At 38.7% G+C, this 19,800-nt stretch overlaps 4 protein-coding genes across 8 annotated transcripts; 1 reads left to right on the plus strand and 3 right to left on the minus strand.

The window, feature by feature from the left end:
* Window positions 1–171: 171 nt before the first annotated feature.
* On the plus strand, window positions 172–1,213 carry LOC111444226 (nicotianamine synthase-like). The gene has a single exon (XM_023082235.1). The coding sequence runs from the start codon at window positions 204–206 to the stop codon at window positions 1,050–1,052; it is 849 nt and encodes a 282-aa protein (XP_022938003.1). The 5' UTR covers window positions 172–203; the 3' UTR covers window positions 1,053–1,213.
* Window positions 1,214–3,323: 2,110 nt separating this feature from the next.
* On the minus strand, window positions 3,324–7,526 carry LOC111444446 (histidine kinase CKI1). Its single transcript, XM_023082543.1, has 6 exons — window positions 7,385–7,526; window positions 6,504–7,216; window positions 6,021–6,454; window positions 5,363–5,943; window positions 3,962–5,248; window positions 3,324–3,819 (listed from the first exon to the last, which is right to left on the minus strand). Exons 1-6 carry the CDS (start codon window positions 7,511–7,513, stop codon window positions 3,610–3,612), a joined length of 3,354 nt encoding a protein of 1,117 aa, XP_022938311.1. The 5' UTR covers window positions 7,514–7,526; the 3' UTR covers window positions 3,324–3,609.
* A 115-nt stretch (window positions 7,527–7,641) lies between these two features.
* Window positions 7,642–12,719, minus strand: LOC111443968 (pentatricopeptide repeat-containing protein At3g62470, mitochondrial-like). Of its 5 annotated transcripts, XR_002710622.1 has the most exons (4): window positions 10,614–12,719; window positions 10,394–10,442; window positions 9,355–9,429; window positions 7,642–7,811 (listed from the first exon to the last, which is right to left on the minus strand). XR_002710622.1 is itself a non-coding variant. In XM_023081844.1 (2 exons), the coding sequence occupies exon 1, from the start codon at window positions 12,555–12,557 to the stop codon at window positions 10,650–10,652; it is 1,908 nt and encodes a 635-aa protein (XP_022937612.1). In that variant the 5' UTR covers window positions 12,558–12,719; the 3' UTR covers window positions 10,032–10,442; window positions 10,614–10,649. The 5 variants fall into 5 exon arrangements, 1 of the variants encoding a protein (XP_022937612.1); XR_002710621.1 differs by lacking the exon at window positions 7,642–7,811 and having other exon boundaries at window positions 9,258–9,429; XR_002710623.1 differs by lacking the exon at window positions 7,642–7,811 and having other exon boundaries at window positions 9,258–9,429; window positions 10,394–10,445.
* A 655-nt stretch (window positions 12,720–13,374) lies between these two features.
* LOC111443969 (homeobox protein knotted-1-like 1) lies at window positions 13,375–16,791 on the minus strand. The gene is made up of 5 exons (XM_023081846.1): window positions 16,371–16,791; window positions 16,163–16,273; window positions 14,247–14,400; window positions 13,795–14,048; window positions 13,375–13,709 (listed from the first exon to the last, which is right to left on the minus strand). The coding sequence occupies exons 1-5, from the start codon at window positions 16,614–16,616 to the stop codon at window positions 13,491–13,493; spliced, it is 984 nt and encodes a 327-aa protein (XP_022937614.1). The 5' UTR covers window positions 16,617–16,791; the 3' UTR covers window positions 13,375–13,490.
* Between the last annotated feature and the right edge of the window lie 3,009 nt (window positions 16,792–19,800).

Here is a 19,800-nt window from a genome sequence, read left to right on the forward strand (position 1 = left end):
CTTATACCGAAAAATAAGCAGTTTTATAGTTGAATCAGATTGAGTTAATTAGGGTTTACAACTCGAAAACTGTCTTAACCCGATCCCACCCAACCCAACTTACGAACCCGTAAACCTTTTCACCTATAAAAGGACCTCCATTGTTGAACACTAGACATCTACCAACAAAGTCTCTTCCTTTTCTTCTTCTTTCAACCATCACCATGTGTTGCGACGGCGAAGGGCTCCTTTTGGTCCAAAAGGTCTCGGAACTTTACCACAAAATCTCCACTCTCCAAAGCCTCCAACCCTCCAAACATGTCAACTCCCTCTTCTCTCAGCTCGTCCTCACCTGCACCCCTCCGCCGCCTCCTCCACCGTCTCCGCCGCTCATCGACATCTCCAAGCTCAGCTCGACCGTCCAAACCATGAGATCCCATCTCATCAAGCTCTGCGGCCAAGCCGAGGGCTTACTCGAGCACCATTACTCGACCATCTTAGCCTCCCACCAGAACCCTCTTGACCATCTCTCCCTTTTCCCTTACTACTCCAACTACCTCAAACTAACCCATCTCGAATTCTCCATTCTGACCCGTTACATATCATCCTCCCTACCGTCCAAAGTGGCATTCATTGGCTCTGGTGCTCTCCCGTTCTCGTCCATCATCATGGCTTTGAAATACCTCCCGACGACTGAGTTTCACAACTTTGATGTCGACTCATCTGCTAATGCCAAGGCTACGGCGCTCGTGGCAAGCGACGTGGACTTGTCGAGGCGGATGTCATTCCACACTACTGATATCATGGACGTCACCTCGGACATGTTGGGAGAGTTCGAGGTGGTGTTTTTGGCAGCGTTGGTGGGAATGGAGAAAGAGGAGAAAGTTAAGGTAATCGAGCATTTACGAAAGAACATGACTAGTGGCTCGTTGTTGATGTTGAGAAGCGCGTATGGTGCACGTGCGTTTCTTTATCCAGTGGTGGAAGCTTCTGATCTTCGAGGGTTTGAGATTCTTACGACGTTTCATCCTACTGATGATGTTGTCAATTCGATCGTGTTGGCTCGATTATAATGTGATTTAAAACGTTATTATATAATTATTATCTATACTTAATTATGATCCTATGACACGAAAAAAAAGAGGATCTATGTAAGCCGGTGAGCGTTTCATTGAAATAAAATTCGCAACAAATGAAAACCTTAGTACATGAGTTGTCCACCCGAGTCATCGGTCTCTCCTAGCAGTTTTTTCGATATATAAATATTTGTAATATATATCTATAATACTGGGTTGTTTTCAAATAAGAATTTTACCATATTTTTCGGTATCCATCTGTCAATTCACGTCGTGATCTGTAATTCAAACGTTTGAAAAGTGGATCGTGATAACTTTACTAATATAATTATATAATTAGTGATTACTTTTTATTTAACGGGATCATTTCCATTTGATGTGGCCTCAAAACTTTTAATATGGCCGATCAATTATCTAAGATTTCGATTATTGTGATTATAGTCGATCGAGAGTTAAATAATTTGTTTATTATATGAATAAGTTCGGTTCGGTTTGCTGGTTTGAACTTTTTTAGTTGGGTCAACCCGACCAACCTAACAATAAAATTTTCAACCCAACTCTACTTTTAAGAGCATATTTATTGTTTGTAACAGATGTTAGTAATGTGTCGTGACTCGTAAATGTTTGATATTTGAGTTAAACGTGACCATCATATTGTATTCGGGTCATTCACGTCACCGACCCAAATAACCTGAAAATTCGGGTTGGTTCAATTCAATCCGACCTGTATACACCTCTAATGCTAATTCAGTGTTATTAAAGTTAACCCGTGTTTCTCCAAAATTATTTCGGTAATTTCAAGTCATGTCAAATATTATAAAAAATATAAAATGATCATGTAAGTTGTGACACCGAGTAAAAGAGAAGTGCATGAATAAACCGAGACCACGAGACTAATCTTGTAAATATAATAGTTAAGAAAGACTTAAAGATAAACCTATATGATCTCTTTTGTTCTTCATCTAGATCGAGTGTGTGAGTAATATGATCTTAATAGTGTATTTCTCAGATATATTTTTAAAATATATTTAAATTTATTTAATGTCTTGTAAATAAAATTTTAATATTAATTTTTTTAATTTTATTTTAAATTTAATAATCATTTTCCATTTAAGAAAATCGTCAATTAATTTAAATGATGATCGAGAATCTTGTTCTTTTCTCTGATTTCTCTTATTCCTATTGAATTTCTCCGTTTTTGAGGTCTATGATTCAAATTGTCGGCAAACGTCATGCTTTTTTCAGGAATTTCGGTGTTTTTGAGGGGAGAAATCTCTCGATTTGATAAGGAAGACGCAATCGACGGCTAGATCTCATCAGCTTCTAAGAACGGTGTACACCGGCGGTGGAAGGAAGCTGGAATCTTCATTTTCAAGGAAAAAAGATTACATCCAGATACCACAGATTGAAGTAGGTAAGAGAAAAGTAGGTCAAGAATTTGAGTTCATTTTCGTGAAATTTAATGTTTAGAAATTGAAAATTTAAGGTGAAAATTGACAAATTGAATCCAAGTATAGGGATAGAAATGAAGGCTTTCTAGCTGAACTATTTCTTGATAATTGTTCAGATTCTGTTAAACATTTTGTTTGAATCTTGGAGTTTTGTTGTTTCTGTGATACATATATTACAAATCTCTGGATGATCTTTAAGCAAGGATGTGATGATAGTAATCTAAACGTTCAGGCTTCTCTCAATTGATATTCTTCATACCATTTCATACATTTTAAGTGGAATTTTGTTAGTATTTCATTCATATTTTTATAGTATAATGTAAATATCGATTAACGTCTCGTGTTGATATTGAATGTTTTGGATATGTGGAGACAAAAAGATGTTGATCGATGTGATGTCCCTCATTGGTTGGGGAGGAGAACAAAACACCCTTCCCTTTATAAGGGTGTGGAAACCTTCCCCTAGCACGCGTTTTAAAGCCTTGAGGGGAAGCCCGAAAGGGAAAGCCCAAAGAGGACAATATCGGCTAGCAGTGGATCTGGGCCATTACGAATGGTAAGACACTGGACTATGTGTGTGCGAGGAGGTTGTTCCCCAAAGGTGGGTGGATTTGGCGGGGGTCCCACATCGATTGGAGAAAGGAAAGAGAGCCTCACTGGGCCCCGAAGGGGGATGGATTGTGATGTCCCACATTGGTTGGGGAGGAGAACAAAACACCCTTCCTTTTACAAGCGTGTGGAAATCTTCCCCTAGCAGACGCGTTTTAAAGCCTTGAGGGGAAGCCCAGAAGGGAAAGCCCAAAGAGGACAAGGCCGTTACAATCGATATTCAAATTTGTGTTTGTTCGTCCTGTTTTGAGTATCTTTTTATAATTGTTACATGTGGTTTCTTTTGGATCGATATTCAAGGATTTGATTTGGCAGAAGGATAGGTCTATTTTGGCTTATCAAACCCTTGAGATAACAGAGTCATTAGATTATCCCTCTAACATGTCCAAACACATAAAACAACACGAGCATTGAATTCACTAGTTGTACACATATATTATATCCTATGAATGATTGAGATTTTATAGTTTAATCTGCTAATTGAAAGTAGAACATTATTTACTATGGATACATTTAATGGCTTCTAGTAGGCTCTCTTTTTTCAGTGGCTTGCCTAAATGAACATCCATTCCAGCTTCAATTGTTCTTCGTGCTTCTTCTCCTGATGCATGGGCAGTCAGTGCAATGATTGGAATGCGAGTGTTGTAATCTCTTTCCACCTTCCTTATCTGTCTAGTTGCTTCATATCCATCCATTACTGGCATCTAGCATGTGCAAATTCTTATAAAAATCAATCTCAAATGAACATGAATTATTGCAGGAAGCTAAAATCTTGATCATTTTCATATATGTTCTAGTTGGAAGTAGGATAATATGTGCATTTCCATTTAGTAGCTAAGTTCTTACCTCGCAGTCCATTAGTATGTAGTCGTAAGGAAGAATATTTGAAGCTCCATGTTTTCGCTGATTGCCTAAGCCATTGCAAACGAACTCCAAAGCTGCCTCTCCGTTTTCACATATCTCAACAGTTGCACCAAGTTTTTCAAGGTTCAATCTAGCTAGTCTTTGTAACACTACATTGTCCTCTGCAACCAAGATTTTTTTCCCACCTAGAGGTTTTTGTATTTCTTGGTGTTGACTTTGCTGCCCACTAACTGGTGAGATTCTAGTCTTTGAGCCTAAAAAGGAATGAATTTGATTCAATGACAAATTCTTTGGGGAGGTCCCCGTGCTTGATTTTGTTTCTTGTTGTACTCTTGTTGCAATTTGGTCTCTAAAATTTGGTGAAATCCTCTCCTTGGCCTTACCACGATATTCGTTTAGGGATGAACTTGGATCTTTTGGAACACTGTCAGTCTGATATAATCTACTACTTTCTCTGCTGTGTAATGTGCCTCCAAACTCTGGAAGAAGTCTTATCACTTCATACAAACGAGAACCATGAAAAGGTCTGGATATAACAACATCGTTGAACTCCAAAATGTTCGAGTCTAGCCCCTTGTGGTTGACGATGTGTGACATTTGATTCTCCACCAGCCAAACAACCTTACAATAGGCCTCTTGAAGTCCAGTTCTAAAATTAGACACCATATTGCATATTTCTGTAAATGGTCCTGCACCGGCATCGATTACAATCAAAATGAAGGTAATTCCACCTTTGGGACTAGTCTTTTTGAATACTGAAAGCAAGTAATTTGTCTCATCTTTCATTGCACCCAAAGAAACATTTGTATTTAGCCCATTGCTGGAGTTACCAGATGCTGATTTGTTTAGGTAATCACCTGATGAACTATTACCTGACCTGCCTCTTGGGCTGTGCCTAGAATGGCTCTGTTTCTCTAATATTTTCTGTAGAGTGAAAAGAAGTTGCTCCCACTGATTCATAGCCATTACTCTTACTCCAAGACTTTCCAAGAATTTCTTGCATATCATTCGTCGTTGATCATTTCGAATTAAGAGAAGGACACGAGATGTTTCGGTTTTTAAACTAGTAGTTTGGATTGGTCTAGGGGAACGGGGACTTGGACTGGGGGCTCGAAATGTCAGTTTTGAGGCAGCCAATGATTGGCATGAGTTATTACCAGAATTGATGTTGCCCTCTGAAACATTAAGAAGAACACTGAACCTGAAGCATGTTCCCTTTGCTCCAATCTCTTTGTCTAAAATTTCTATATCCCCTCCCATCAAGCGTACCTTCAATAATAGAAACAAATGTACTTGAAATTTCTTTGATCTAAACAATGAGCTGAGCTTCAACTTAAACATTTAGCAGCAAATTAGCAAGATACATGAGGAAAAGTTACATACCAAAGATTGAACAATGCCAAGTCCCAAGCCAGTTCCTTGTCCCTGAGCTGTTTCCTTTACCTGGACGTAGTTCTCGAAAACCAATTTCCGCTTCTCTTTAGGAATGCCTTTCCCTGTGTCATCTATCTCAAATATAAATTCATAACAATTAGGATTCAAATGAACTCCATTATCTGCGGTTTGCTGTTCTCGTAATGTTGGTGTGTCTTTGCATAATAAGAATGATAGATGCTTCAATATTTCACCATTGTGATTCGAAGGAATCAACTTATTCTGCATATCAGGTAAATTCTTCACCCACGCTCGAACCGTTACGTGACCTTCGGAAGTAAATTTAACAGAATTGCTTAGTAAATTGCACAACACTTGTTTAAGCTTTCCTCTATCACCTTTCACTTGTGAAAAGTTGATAATGGAGCCATCATAAGGATCTAACACTATGTCTATTCCTTTCTTCATTCCCACTGGATGATACAAATCTACCACATCCTCAAGAAGTTGACTCAAATTAAATTCTTCTTCCTCAAGCTGTGTTTTTCCTGCTTCAATCTTGCTTGTATCCAAAATAGAGTTCAATATGGCTGAAATAGATTATAACCAAATTTTTATATGTTTGACAATCAAGGAGATGAATGTTCAGGTTTTGAATGTGAATTACCTAGAAGATCCTTTGTACAACCATCCATCTGTTTTAGGTTTATGTTTAAATCTGAACCAGGGGAAGCTTCATTATGGCATATCTCAATCAAGCCAATAATGCCTGCTAAAGAAGCGCGAATGTCGTGGCTTGCTTGTGTGAAAGCGACACTCTTGTTCATACTCTTTCTCTCTGCTTGTTGAGTTGCTTCCATTTGTTGAATGAGTTTGGCACATAAATGCATCTCTCTGTTTGCTGCTCTAATGACTATGAACACAAAACCAAAAATGGAGATAACTGTAGTACTCATTGTTAGTATAAGAAGAATTAGTCCCATTCTACTACTCTTGTGGACAAGGCTAGCTAACTCTTTCTGAGGCAATACTAATGAATAGACCTGAAATGAAAACACAAGTAACAGACAATTCTTATAACTATGAACTGATTCATATGTTCTTAAGTTTTCAGGAAATACGTTCTTGTTGGAAATGATGACTTACCAACTGCACACCCAATATCTCAAGTGGAGAGCAGTATATCATATAGTTTGTACCGAAGAGATTGAAGAAATAATCCTTTGCATCAAAAGCTTCTTTCCTAGGCCGACATGAGACGTTCTCGACGCGAGCAGTTTCATTGCCATTCGGCTTCAAGAACCGAAATGAAGCCAAACCATTAGCAAGGACCATCTTAATGTTCTGAAACCCTTGAACAAGAATTTCTCCTTCAGTGCTTGCCAGGTACAATCTCCCTCCTTGTCGTTCAATGCTAGTGAAGAACAGATCAATGAGTGCTTTGATTGAAAACCCAAATGAGAAAACTCCATTTCTTCCATTTACTCTGACTGTGTTGAGCAACAAAAGTTCATGATCTGAGCTCCATTTTTTCCCTACAGAGGCACTTTCTTCGTTATTCAGGGCGTCTCGGAACCAGCTTGTCTTGGTAGTGACTGTGGGTAAGGTCTCTACCATATCCCCATATAATTCCCCTGTGCTGGAGTTTACTAATTGAGTCAGCCAACTCCATTCCCTTCCTGGAGGAGGAGGAGGAGGAGGAGGAGGAGGATAGAATTTGGCATTGAAGGTTGAGTTAGAATAGACTGCAAAAGTTTGGTTTTTGTCAGTGTAGTATGAGAAGAATAGACCATCTATCCCAATATAGGAAATTTGAGTCAGGTATGGAATGATTGCAAATCCTTGAAATAACATAGGAGCAATCTGAAAGATCAAAACACATTCAAAACATTAATAGTTTGAAGACGTAATCGACATTACTCGATGTTTCGAGACCAAATCGAGTCAACCATTTAAGATGAAGGATCCTTTTTCTTATAGTCGGATTTAAACAAGTTGAGGCCAAGGAATTGGGTATATCTATCTGCTAACCTTAGATTTCAGTTCAAAAGACGAAATCTGAGTTCCATTGAGAGATGAGTCGAAAGTTTTAACTAAACTTGTTGTTGATGAATAAATTGGTTGAATCGAAGTTGATATTCTCTCCATCTCGATTGACATTTCTAAGGTATCATTGTAGGTATTCGTGACGAGATGAGAATGAATACGTTTGATCGTACCGTACCAGCATGGAATCAACAAGCTTGGAAGTACGAGTAACACAAATGCCTGCAACGGAGGTTCGAGTTTGAATAGTTTATGTCATTTTGGAGAAAAATAATTCGAATATGGATTTAAATGGAAGAATGATTTATTACCAATAAAATGGAGAAAGAAATTGGCCTTGAAATTATGAACAAGCAAAGCTTCATGGCTGTTCTCTTCTTCTTCTTCTACTTGTGAATTTTCCAATCATTACCTAATTTCACCACCAAGAAATATACAAATGAAAAATAAAAAATTAATATTCAAAATAATAATTAAAAAAAAAAATTAATTAGCCTTTTGAAATTGGTAAAAATGGAAATATGAGAAAATTAAGGAATTTGGGATTTTGGAGAATTTTCATTAATTTCAATTAAATAAAATATTAAGAATAATAAAAGCAGATTATGGATAACAAAATCTAAAATAATTACAATTTATTAAAAAAAAATATGAAATTATAGCACAATGAAAAAATAAATGGAAATAAAGTGAATGGGAAAAGAAAGAATTAATAATAATAATAATATGAGTTTATATAATATATTTTAAATTAAAATTAATTAAATCTGTTAAATAAATAGATTATGATTTTATTAGTTAAGGAAATAATTCTAAATATTAAAAAAAAACATACGAAAGAATCAAAATATACCCATAATGGAATATGTTTCCTAGGAAAAAACAGGCCATGTTTTTTTTATTTTATTAAATAAATAAATAAATAAAAGAGAATCACATTTTTTTAAGGAAAGAAATTAAGGAAAAGTGTGTAATAAATTATTTTAAGGAAAGTAAATAAAATAATTCAAAACATAAATCAAATTAAATAAAGAATTTCAAGAAAATAAAATAAAATAAAAAAAGGTAATTGTATATATTTTCTGTCAATGGCATATTATTGATAATTATTCTTTTCCTTTTTCCGTACAAAATTATTACATTAATTCAAAAGGTTGAAAAAAAAATAAATTAATTAAAGTTCTAAAATTTTGAAAATTACAAATTTTCGGAATTTTAAAGTTCATTTAAAATCTATATATTTATATATATTTGTTAAAAACATATCATATACAAAATTAAAATTATGAGACTAACTTATTAGACACGTAGATTAAATAGACATAAAATTTAAAATTGAAGGACTAAGTTTGTATTGTAATGGCGGAAAAATAATTATAAACATTGTTACGATATTTCATGAATATGTTACCTATTCTCTTAACCCGATTCAAAACATATCAGACAAAACTGATTAAATAAACCCTAAACCCTAAACACTAAACACGTTTAAAAGTTAAAAGGGATTAAATAATCACAAAACTCAAAATTGAAGGACTAAACTTATCTTTTAACGAAAGAAAAATAATTATGAACATTATTACGACATTCCAAGAACATGTTACTTATCCTCTTAGTCCAACTCGATATTCCATGAGTATGTTACCTATCATCTTTGTCTAACTCGATATTCCACGTGCATGTTACTTATCCTCTTACACGAACATGTTACCTATCCTTTTAGCCCAACTCGATATTCCACGAGCATGTTACCTATCCTCTTAGCCCAACTCGATATTCCACGAGCATGTTACCTATCCTCTTAGCCCAACTCGATATTCCACGAGCATGTTACCTATCCTCTTAGCCCAACTCGCTATTCCACGAGCATGTTACCTATCCTCTTAACCCAACTCGATATTCTACGAACGTGTTACAAAACTAGTAATTTTTGTAAGGGAGAGAGAGAGAGAGACCTTTGAAATTGCTGGTACTTTGTTAGGCTTTGTTTGTGCTTGTTCTCCGCTGAAGTTTAAAACACTCTTGTTCTTCTGCAAAAATTTCAAGCTTTTTCTCTCCTTATGAACAAATATTTATATATGGAATTGAGCCAAGAAGGAAAAAGTAGATAGAGATTTAAATGTTTTTAAATATATATGGCAAAATATTCCTAATAATTAGACAGAATCTATGTATTAGAAATTTTCGTCTTAAATATTGCTAAACTCGATATACCCTTAACCCTTAAATGTTGTCGAAATGACTTAAGCATAGCTGAACGGTTTAAAGCATTAGTATTGTGTTACGGTCATACTTTTTCAACCATGTGGAACCTTCACATGGCTGAATGGACACCTCTTGAAGGTCGCCGCTTTGTCGGCTCGATACGAGGGTCACAACTTTCTCTCTTCATTGTATAGTTGTGACACTAGGCTGGACTTTTGGTAACCTCGACTTCTTTGTGAACCTTCCATGAAAATTGAAACCCGACCATCAATTTGGAACAAAATTAAAAATTGGATATTTTAGTAGCGAAATTGTTTAGGAAAATCCAACCATTCAAATTAAAAAGGAAACTAAAAATTTGGAAAAGAATTTAAGAATTTAAAAGTGGTAGCAAAGTGTTATAAACCTTCTCGGTTTGCTCTATGTTTATTGTAAATAACTTCGTTTCATCTTTTAAAAGCTTGATTTGTGACGGGTTCCTCGAATAATTAATTCCGTACTTTAAAAAGTTTCTAATAAATAAATTCAACCTTGAGAAGTTTCTTAACGGTTCCAAAGCTTTTTCTTTCTTTTGTGTCTCTATGTTAATGCCCCGACCTCTTATCCCTAAAAGTAATGCACAGTTAATGCGTCACATAAGTGTTTAACGAATTAGTGACGAAGATCTCCAGGATACAAAACTACTAAGAGTTTTCACGTAAATATATAATAGAAAAAATTCAACAACATACTTAAAAATTTTGGATCGAATAAGATTATATCTTCGACTAAAAGATCGAGAAAAATTACCCGAGTAATCTCTTCGGTTTTTTATGGCCGTTGATCTCATCCACAAAACCTGCTGCATCAGAAAAAATTCTCTAAGCAAAACAGAATTAATATCAAACTGATGTGAAATAAATCAAGCTGAAATTCTAATAAATTTATAGTCTGCTGTTAAAATACAGTACTCAATGGATAGACTAATCAACCAGAGCATAGCCCGACCGACGTCGACATAGGTATATACCGTCGATTGGCAGGTCAAAGGTTCGAGTTTTCCCGCTCATCGACGGGCCGAAAAATAGTGTTCATCGTGTATCAGTCGGTTGCTATGATCAGCATTGACAATGTTCGTAGGTGTTCTTCTCTTGACTCTCTTCCTCATCATCTCAGCCCATCGTGCAATCACATTGGATGCTTCAAATTTACCAGAGAATTTCAGTTTTTGAGCTAATTCTTCAAGAATGTCAGGTCTTCCAGCTCTAGAGAAATCAGCAGCAAATTTGTTGTAATCAAGCTGAGGAGCCTTCATTCCTTTCTCGATCATTTCCTCGAGATACTTACCTGCTTCGCTGCATCGTCCATGACTTATGAGCCCTCCGATGAACACGGTGTACGAGTTATCATCCGGGCAGCACCCCTTTTGCTTCATTTCATCCCAAACAAAAACACCCATTTCGTAGTTCCTTGTTTGAAAGTAGGACTTCATCATCATGTTGTACGTGTGGATCGTTGGTTTAATACCGCTTTCAATCATCTTGTTGTATATCCGACCAGCATCGTCGGGCATTCGCCTGTTCGTCATCAACTTGATCAGAGAATTATAGGTCTTCCCATCAGGTGGGCAACCATTTGTTTTCATCTCTTTTAGTATCCCATAAATCATGTCCATTCTTCTTTGATTCCCAAACCCTGTGATCAAACATGTATAGATTCCAGTGTCGGGTCGACATCCCGCCGCCTGCATTTCTTCGAAATACTCAACCGCTTCTTTCATCTTGTTTTGTTTACAGAAATCTCGAACCAAGATCGTGTAGCTTTTAACGTCAGGAGACGGGCCTTTCGCTTTCATAACCTCAAACAACTTGATAGCATCTGACCTCTTCTTACATCTCAACAAACCTTCAAGCATGGTATTATGAGCAACAATATCAGGCTTAAAACCTTCATCAATCATCAGATTCCATATCTTCCCAGCCTCCATTAGATTCCTAACCCGACACCAACCGTTCAACAAAACCGTGTACGTCTGCAAATTCGGTGTAAACCGACCACACAACTTCTCGAAAACGGCTTGAGCTTCTTTACCAAGCTTTGCCCTGCCTAGACTATCAAGCAAACAGTTTATAGTTTCTACACCAACTTTATATTTATACTTCTTCATCAATTCAAAGATCCCAATGGCTTTCCTTCTCTCTTTTGCAGCTGCAAAGGATTTGAAACAAATGGTGAAAGTTTCCATTGTCAAAAGCTCTTTTTCAGCCATTTCTTCAAGCAATGAAACCATGGTTTCAAACTGCCTCGTCTTCCCCAAGATTGTCATCATCATATTATAAGTTTTGGAATCATGGGAAAATCCTGGTTTATGAGCAGCCCAACAGAAGAATCTAAATGCAGGTTTACGAGCTTGTTTGAATCTTTCCAAGACATTCAAAACCAGATCGTGAGACAATATGACACCACACTCATCAAGAACAGCCTCCATATTTCTATCTAAAGCAAACAATTCGTCGAGCACCTTGCATACACGATCAACTTCGATCGGATTTGCCCTAGAATCACTCTCACGATCATCATCCTCACTAATCTCACATTCAATTTCAGAATCCGAATGCGAATTTCGATCGCAAAAGCCTCTAACTAGTAAATCAAAACAGGGGAAAGGGGGATTTCTGAAATTAATCGTTCGGGAACTCGTAGCAATCAACATTGTTTCTTGAGGAACAAAGAATGAAGAGGCGTGTGGCAATATAAATGGAATTTGACAAAGAGAAGAATGAAAACTACCATGAGAACGAGAATCAAACATACGAGACAAGGGCAGAGAGCTACAACGGGGAACGCGCATTTTCCCTCTGAAACTTCGTCCTTCTCGTCCCAAGGATCGTCGAATCTGACAGGCGGCATTGGAAATGGTAGGTGGGAATGCTGAGAAATTTGAAAATCTACGGAAAGTTAGAGAGAGAGACATTGAACTGCCATGAATTTGACGGCGGCGGAGTTGATGGAGAGTAGTGAAAGAGAAGGAAGATTGAGTGAAGTGGTTGAATGTTGAGTCGGCGGAGAGTACAGCGGTGGAGAACCAGTCCGGCGGCGATGATGGGCTTTAGCTTCACTTTAAACGTAAAAATATTTGACAAAAAAAAAAAAAAAAAAAACATCAATATTATCCTTGAATTTTTTTTTTTTAATATCAAATTTAAAATTTTTATTAATATCCAATCCGACGGGTAGCAGAAGTTTTGTGCTACTGGCCGATATTCATTTGTTCAACTGATGTGAGATCTAATTCACTTCCTTTGGGAGTCAGCGCTCTCGTTGGCATACTGCCCGGTGTCTAATTCTGATACCATTTGCAATAGTCTAAGTCCACCACTAATAGATATTGTCCGCTTTAGCTCGTTACGTATCGTCGTCAATCTCACAATTTTTAAAACGCATCTAATAGGGAGAAGTTTTCGATCTCTTATAAAGAATGTTTCGTTCCTCCCAATGTGGGATCTCACAACAACCCTTGTTCAAGTTAAAAGTTACAAACGCATTCCCCTCGATGTGAAATCTCACAATCCACCCCCTTTGGAAGCCAACGCTATTGCAAATGGTATCAGAGCTAGACACGTGCCCACTATTAACAGATATTGTCCGCTGACGGCCTCACGATTTATAAAACGCGTCTACTAGAGAGAGATTTCCACACCCTTTTAAAGAATGGTTCGTTTCCTGTGAGATCTCGCACCAACCCTGGTTCAAGTTAAAAGTTACCATACGACTACAACAGTAACATATATTTGAAGTGTAGTTTGATGAAATTGAAATGTCCGTAAAAATTGACATGACTCAATCCGACCCAACAGGTAAAAATGGATTATAATACTAAATGTACTCATACAATATATACTTTCAACTAAACAACACGGCCTCCTGTTTCTCCATTGTCATAAAATTTTGAACCTTTGATGCATTCCCCAACCCCGACCCCGACCCCGGTCCCGACACTGTCCATGAGCGCGAATCGCATTTCTTCGGGCGGATTCCAATGCCGTTTTCGCTGGTTAATGAACCAGTTATTGATCTGCTTCTGATCCAAACCAGTAATACCAGAAAGTTTTGATTTTTCCTCTTCCTGTAAAACCAATGAATAAGGTAAATACTTGGTAAATTTTTATGCTTTGGGCAATATTTTTTTACTGAGAAAGGATTAAAATTACCGTGGGATATGGCCATTTGTAATGAGTGTTCCACCAATCAAATAAGGCCATTCTTGCATCCTTTGGAAGCTTCTCTTTCTTCCTTTTTTTAAGGAAATCCTTCTTCAAACTGCTTAGATAGCCACTGTATTTCTTCAGCAGCATTTCTTTGAGGTCTTGGTTCGTTTGTCTCGTGCCGAATGGCTCGTGATTTCCCGGCATCTCGACTTCCCGGTAGCTGCTCGGTTCGTCCTCCGGCGTCTCGGCTACTTCGTCTATGAACATATGGAACAAAAGAGGAGTAATTGTCACATTCATAGTCCACTTTTTTTGCATCAAAATGTTCATAAACACTCGAAAAAGATACCGACATTCGTTCGATTCGAATCATCGATGTTTGTTAACTAGTTCATTACATCTCCAAGGTTGTAGGAAATGAATGAATGTTATAGATGAAGAGGAGAAGAAAGTACCATTCGTGGCGGGACGAGAATCCGACGTTGCGGTAAATGATCCTTTACATAGGTTGCTCAGCTCCAATTCAATGTTGGTTAAGAACATTGTTGCTTCATCAAATGGCTTGGTTAGCTCATTCTTGTATTGATGAAGAACTCCACAGTATGACTCCTTTTAAGGGGAAAAAAGCTTCAATTTTTAGCTATGTTTTGGAACATTTAGGTTAATAAGTACTAGAGACTAATGAACTCATGTATTCCCTTAAGAGGGTATCACAAAGAACTCAAATTTCAAATGGAAAGCAAGAAAGAAAATGAACAAAAACAACGGAAAATTCACTAAGTTTCTATTGTCTTTGTGAGATCCCACATCAGTTGGAGAGGGGAACGAAACATTACTTGTAAGGGTGTGTAAACCAAGTGGAAAAGTCTAAAAAGGACAGTATCTGCTAGCGGTAGGCTTGGTCTGTTACAAATGGTATCAGAGCTAGACACAAGGCAGTGTGCCAATGAGGATGCTGGGCTTCCATGGGAGGTGGATTGTGAGATCCCACGTTAGTTGGAGAGGAGAACGAAGCATTTGTTATAAGGGTATGGAAACCTCCCCCTAGTAGACATGTTTAAAAACCTTGAGGGAACGCCCAGAAGAAAAAACCTAAAGAGGAAAATATCTACCAAGGGTGGGTTTGGGCTGTTACAATTGGTACCAGAACCAGACATCGGGCAGCGTGCCAGTGAGAACACTGACACCTAAGGAGGGTGCAATGTAAGATCCCACATTGGTTGGAGAGGAGATAGAAGCATTCCTTATAAGGGTGTGAAAACCTCTCCCTAGTAGACACGTTTTAAAACCTTGCGGGAAAGCCTAAAGAGAACAATATCTACTCGCGGTGGGCTTGAACTGTTACAAATGGTATCAGAACTAGACACATGGCAGTGTGCCAGTGGGGACGCTGGCCCCTAAGGGGATAAATTGTGAGATCCCATATTGATTGGAGAGGAGAACCAAACATTCTTTATAAGGGTGTGGAAACTCTCCCTAGTAGACACATTTTAAAACCTTAAGAGAAAGTCTAAAGAGAACAATATCTACTAGCGGTGGCCTTAGGCTCTTACAAATGGTATCAGAGCCAGACACAAGGCGATGTGCCAGTTGGGATGCTAGGCCCCATAGGAGTGGATTGTAAGGTTCCACGTCGGTTAGAGAGGAGAATGAAACATTCCTTATAAAAGTGTGGAAACCTCTCCCTAGTAGACACGTTTTAAAACCTTAAGAGAAAGTCTAAAGAGAACAATATCTACTAGCGGTGGCCTTGGGCTCTTACAAATGGTATCAGAGCCAGACACAAGGCGGTGTGCCAGTTGGGATGCTAGGCCCCGTAGGAGTGGATTGTAAGGTTCCACGCCGGTTAGAGAGGAGAATGAAACATTCCTTATAAAAGTGTGGAAACCTCTCCCTAGTAGACACGTTTTAAAACCATGAGGCTGACGGTGATACATAATGGACTAAAGCGGACAACATGAGCTAGTGGTGGGCTTAATCTGTTACAAACTCTTACGGATAACAATCTATCAGATACCATCTAGATTCTCCAAACTCAAACAAGTTCAGTTTTCATCCACCCCTTGAGAAGGAAAGAAACTCATATGAACATGAATCTGCAAGACAAGATCATTAACACAGACAGCTGAGCATGAAATGATTTGAATCCATGAGGATTTGCCACCATGATTAAGCTGTTCTTGTGTAGCTACGTCGAGCCCTCGAAGAGCGCTGTCAGTAGTCTTTGAATTTAAGTTCTTCCAAGAAAACTATGATCTAAGTTTAGGGACTAAAACGAAATATAATTCGTAACTTATGGACCTAAACTACATGATATTATGATTTCCAACCATAAAATGACATTAGGAAAGTTTAAGAAAACAAAAAGTACCATAAAGTTGTCGAGTTGAGGATCAGCTCCCAGCACAATACATGACCTAGGAGGGTGATTTTCACGACCAATTTCTTCAAGAAGACAAGCCACTTGTGGTGGAGCTCCAACCTTAATTCAAGCAAAAAACATCACAATTCAACAACAAGACAACCTCAAACACTGCTAAAGGCATCTAAAAACATGAGGAGTATAAAAAATTACAAACTTTTTGGCATTCAATGTAAGCAGAAACCAGTTTGCAATAAAGGGGATGGTTGACAATTTGAGTTTTGATGATTTCAGACATGTTCAAGCCAGTAGTGGACTCAGCTTCCAGCTGAATCATTTCATTGTTCATCATTTGAGCTCCATGAACTCCACCAGAGCTAGTGCTTGCAATGGCCTCACTAGCAACAACTCCATTAGTGTATGCGGATATAACAGAGCTGTTGAGCCTGTAAAACTCTTCCATTTCCTCAAAAGCCTGGAAGATGAACTTTCTTTCTCCTTGGAAGCTGCAAGGTGAGAGGAAAGTTTAGATTATAAAAAAGAAAAGAGGCTGTTTTACAATGATGATGATCCTAAAGATATTGTTATCAGCAGGCTAAATTCAAGGGGGGTTTCTATTTCTGCCATGATACTGATTCTGAACTAAACAAGGAGTGATTGTAGGGTCGTTCCACACGTCAGTTAGGGAGGAGAATGAAAAGTTCTTTATAAGAGTGTGGAAACCTCTCCCAGCAGACGCGTTTTAAAAATTTTGAGGGGAACCTCGGAGAGGATAATATGTGTTAGTGGTGGATTTTAACAGTTACAAATGGTATCAGAGCCAGATACTGGGTGATGCACTAGCAAGGAGGTTGAGCTCTAAAGGGGTGGACACGAGGCGGTGTGCCAGGAAGAACGCTGAGCCCCGAAAGGGAGTGGATTGGGGGATTCCACATCGATTTGAGAAGAGAATGAGTTCCAGCAAGAACGTTGAGCCTTGAAGAGGAGAGAATTGTGAGATCTCACGTCGGTTGGGGAGGAGAATGAAACATTATTTTTAATGGTGTGGAAACCTCTCCCTAGCAGACATGTTTTAAAAACTTTGCGGGAAAGCCCAAAGAGGATAATATCTGCTAGTAGTAGATTTAGGCTGTTACAAATGATATCAGAGGCAGACATTGGGCGATGTGCCAGCGAAGAGGCTGAACCTCGAAAGAGGGTGGACATGAGGCAGTGTGCTAGCAAGGACGTTGAGTTTTGAAGGGGGGTGGATTGGAGGATTCCACGTCGATTTGAGAAGGGAATGAGTCTCAGCAAGAACGCTGGGTCTCGAAGGGGAGAGAATTGTGAGATCCCACATCGGTTGGGGAGGAGAATGAAACATTCTTTATAAGGGTGTGAAAACCTCTCTCTAGTAAACGCGTTTTAAAAACCTTGAGGGAAAGTCCGAAGGAAAACCCAAAGAAGACAATATCTACTAGCGGTGGATTTGGGCCGTTACAAATGGTATCAGAGCCAGACACCGGGTGATGTGCTATCAAGGAGGTTGAACCCCGAAGAAAAAGTGGACACGAGGCGATGTGCCAGCAAGGACGCTGGTCCCGAAGGGGGAGTGGATTGGGGGATCTCACATCGGTTGGGAGGAGAACGAAGCATTCTTTATAAGGAGAGTATGAAAACCTCTCCCTAGCATACGCGTTTTAAAAATTCTGAAAGAATGCTCGAAACGGAAAGTTTAAAAATGACAACATCTGCGAGTGGTAAGCTTAAACCATTACATTTTAACGTACCCTTCTGCTTGTGCTACAAGTTAGTTAACTTTACGAATGACATATAAACTTTTCTTTGTTATATCTTAGCTGAGAATGGAAGTTGTAGACAAAATTCTATAATTTATTCCAAGGTGTTGAAAGAGAATAGTTTTGATATAAGAAGGAAAAGAGAGTTGAAAGAACAGTTGACAGAGGGATTTGACAAGGCTAAGGATGTAGCCTGTATTGGTAGAGGTCATATAGCTCTGTCTCTCCTTGTCTGAAATGACATTCCTCCAGCTTTCATGGCCTCATTGGCTGACTCACTGCCTACTATCTTTCGTTTCTTTCTACTTTTATTTACTGTACATCTCTCTCTCTCTTCAAGACAAGAATGGAGAAGGGTTTCCACTTGTTTTTCACTTGATCACAGCTCGCTGGTTTGTCTGTCTGTTGTTTGGTTTGGCTTGTCTGTGAGCTGAGAGCTCACCGGATGTTGTTTGAAGAGCATTTTTTAGTTCTTGTTGCATGATGAAGGATATGTTCTTAGCTTAAAGTCGTGGAGGTTATGTGTGAGATCTCACCTTGGATGGAGAGGGGAACGTTATAAGGGTGTGGAAATATCTTCCTAGTAGATGTGTTTTGAAGCTGTGAGGCTGATGGTGAAACGTAATAGACCATAGCGGACAATATCTACTAGTGGTGAGCTTGAGTTGTTATAAATGGTATCAGAATGAGACACTGGGTGGTGTGCTAGTGAGGACGTTGGGCTTCCAAGAGGGTGGATTGTGAGATACCACGTCGGTTGGAGAGGAGAATGAAACATTCCTTATAAGGGTATGGAAAAATCTCCCTAGTAGACGCGTTTTAGAACTGTGAGGCTGACGGCGAAACATGACGGGCCAAAGCGAACAATATATATTAGTAGTGAGTTTGGACTGTTACAAATGGTGTGAGAGCCAAACATCAAACGGTGTGCCAGTGAAGACGCTGGGCCCCAAGAGGGGTTGATTGTGAGATCTCATATTGGTTGGAGAGGAGAACAAAACATTCATTATAAGTGTGTGGAAACATCTCTCTAGTAGACGTGTTTTGAAACCGTAAGGCTGATGGTGAAACGTAATGGGCTAAGACGAACAATATCTACTAACAGTGAGGTTGGAGTGTTACAAATGGTATCAGAGCCAGGCACTAGGCGGTGTACAAACGAGGATGCTAAGCCCCAAGGGGGGTGGATTGTGAGATCCCACAACGGTTGGAGAGGAGAACGAAACATTCTTTATAGGAGTGTGAAAACATCTCCCTTGTAGACGCGTTTTGAAACTGTGAGTCCAACGGTGAAACGTAACAGGCTAAAACGGACAATATCTGCTAGTGGTGAGTTTGGGTTGTTACAAATGGTACCAAAGCTAGGCACCGAGCGGTGTTTCAACAAGGACGTTAGGGGCCTTAATGGGGTAGATTGTGAGATCCCACGTCGATTAGAGAGGAAAACGAAACATTCTTTATAAACGTGTGGGAATCTCTACTTACCAAACGCGTTTTAAAACCATGAGGCTGATGGCGATACGTAACGGGTCAAAGTGAACAATATTTACTAGAAGTGAAGTTGGGCTGTTACAAACGGTATCAAAGCTAGGCACCGAACAGTGTGTTAGCGAGGACGCTGCACCCTCGAGGGGTGGATTGTAAGATTCCAACGAATCATTTCTTATAAAGGTATGGAAACTTCTACCTACTAGACGCCTTTTAAAAAGGTGAGGTTGACGGCGATATGTAACAGGCCTAAGTGGACAATATCTACTAGTAGTGAGCTTAGGCTGTTACAAATGGTATCAGAGTTAGGCACTGAGCGGTGTTTCAACGAGGACAATAGGCCCCCAAGGGGGTGAATTGTGAGATCCCACATCGGTTGGA

The sequence above is a fragment of the Cucurbita moschata genome, unplaced genomic scaffold, assembly GCF_002738365.1.
Source record: "Cucurbita moschata cultivar Rifu unplaced genomic scaffold, Cmos_1.0 Cmo_Scf00006, whole genome shotgun sequence".
In the NCBI taxonomy this organism is placed as follows: Eukaryota; Viridiplantae; Streptophyta; class Magnoliopsida; order Cucurbitales; family Cucurbitaceae; genus Cucurbita; species Cucurbita moschata.

Bases quoted from the DNA above. Each gene is read 5' to 3' on its own strand.
- LOC111444226 (XM_023082235.1), top strand. From the start codon at position 204: ATGTGTTGCGACGGCGAAGGGCTCCTTTTGGTCCAAAAGGTCTCGGAA.
- LOC111444446 (XM_023082543.1), bottom strand. From the start codon at position 7,513: ATGTCAATCGAGATGGAGAGAATATCAACTTCGATTCAACCAATTTAT. The intron at 6,455-6,503 runs GTTGGTAAGTCA...TGAAAACTTAAG, and splicing joins CTTGAGATATTGGGTGTGCA to AACATATGAATCAGTTCATA. The intron at 5,249-5,362 runs GTATGTAACTTT...CTATTATTGAAG, and splicing joins TTGGCATTGTTCAATCTTTG to GTACGCTTGATGGGAGGGGA.
- LOC111443968 (XM_023081844.1), bottom strand. From the start codon at position 12,557: ATGTCTCTCTCTCTAACTTTCCGTAGATTTTCAAATTTCTCAGCATTC.
- LOC111443969 (XM_023081846.1), bottom strand. From the start codon at position 16,616: ATGGAAGAGTTTTACAGGCTCAACAGCTCTGTTATATCCGCATACACT. The intron at 14,401-16,162 runs GTACTTTTTGTT...TCCCCTTAAAAG, and splicing joins CTCAACTCGACAACTTTATG to GAGTCATACTGTGGAGTTCT. The intron at 14,049-14,246 runs GTACTTTCTTCT...ATATGTTCATAG, and splicing joins TTCTCGTCCCGCCACGAATG to ACGAAGTAGCCGAGACGCCG.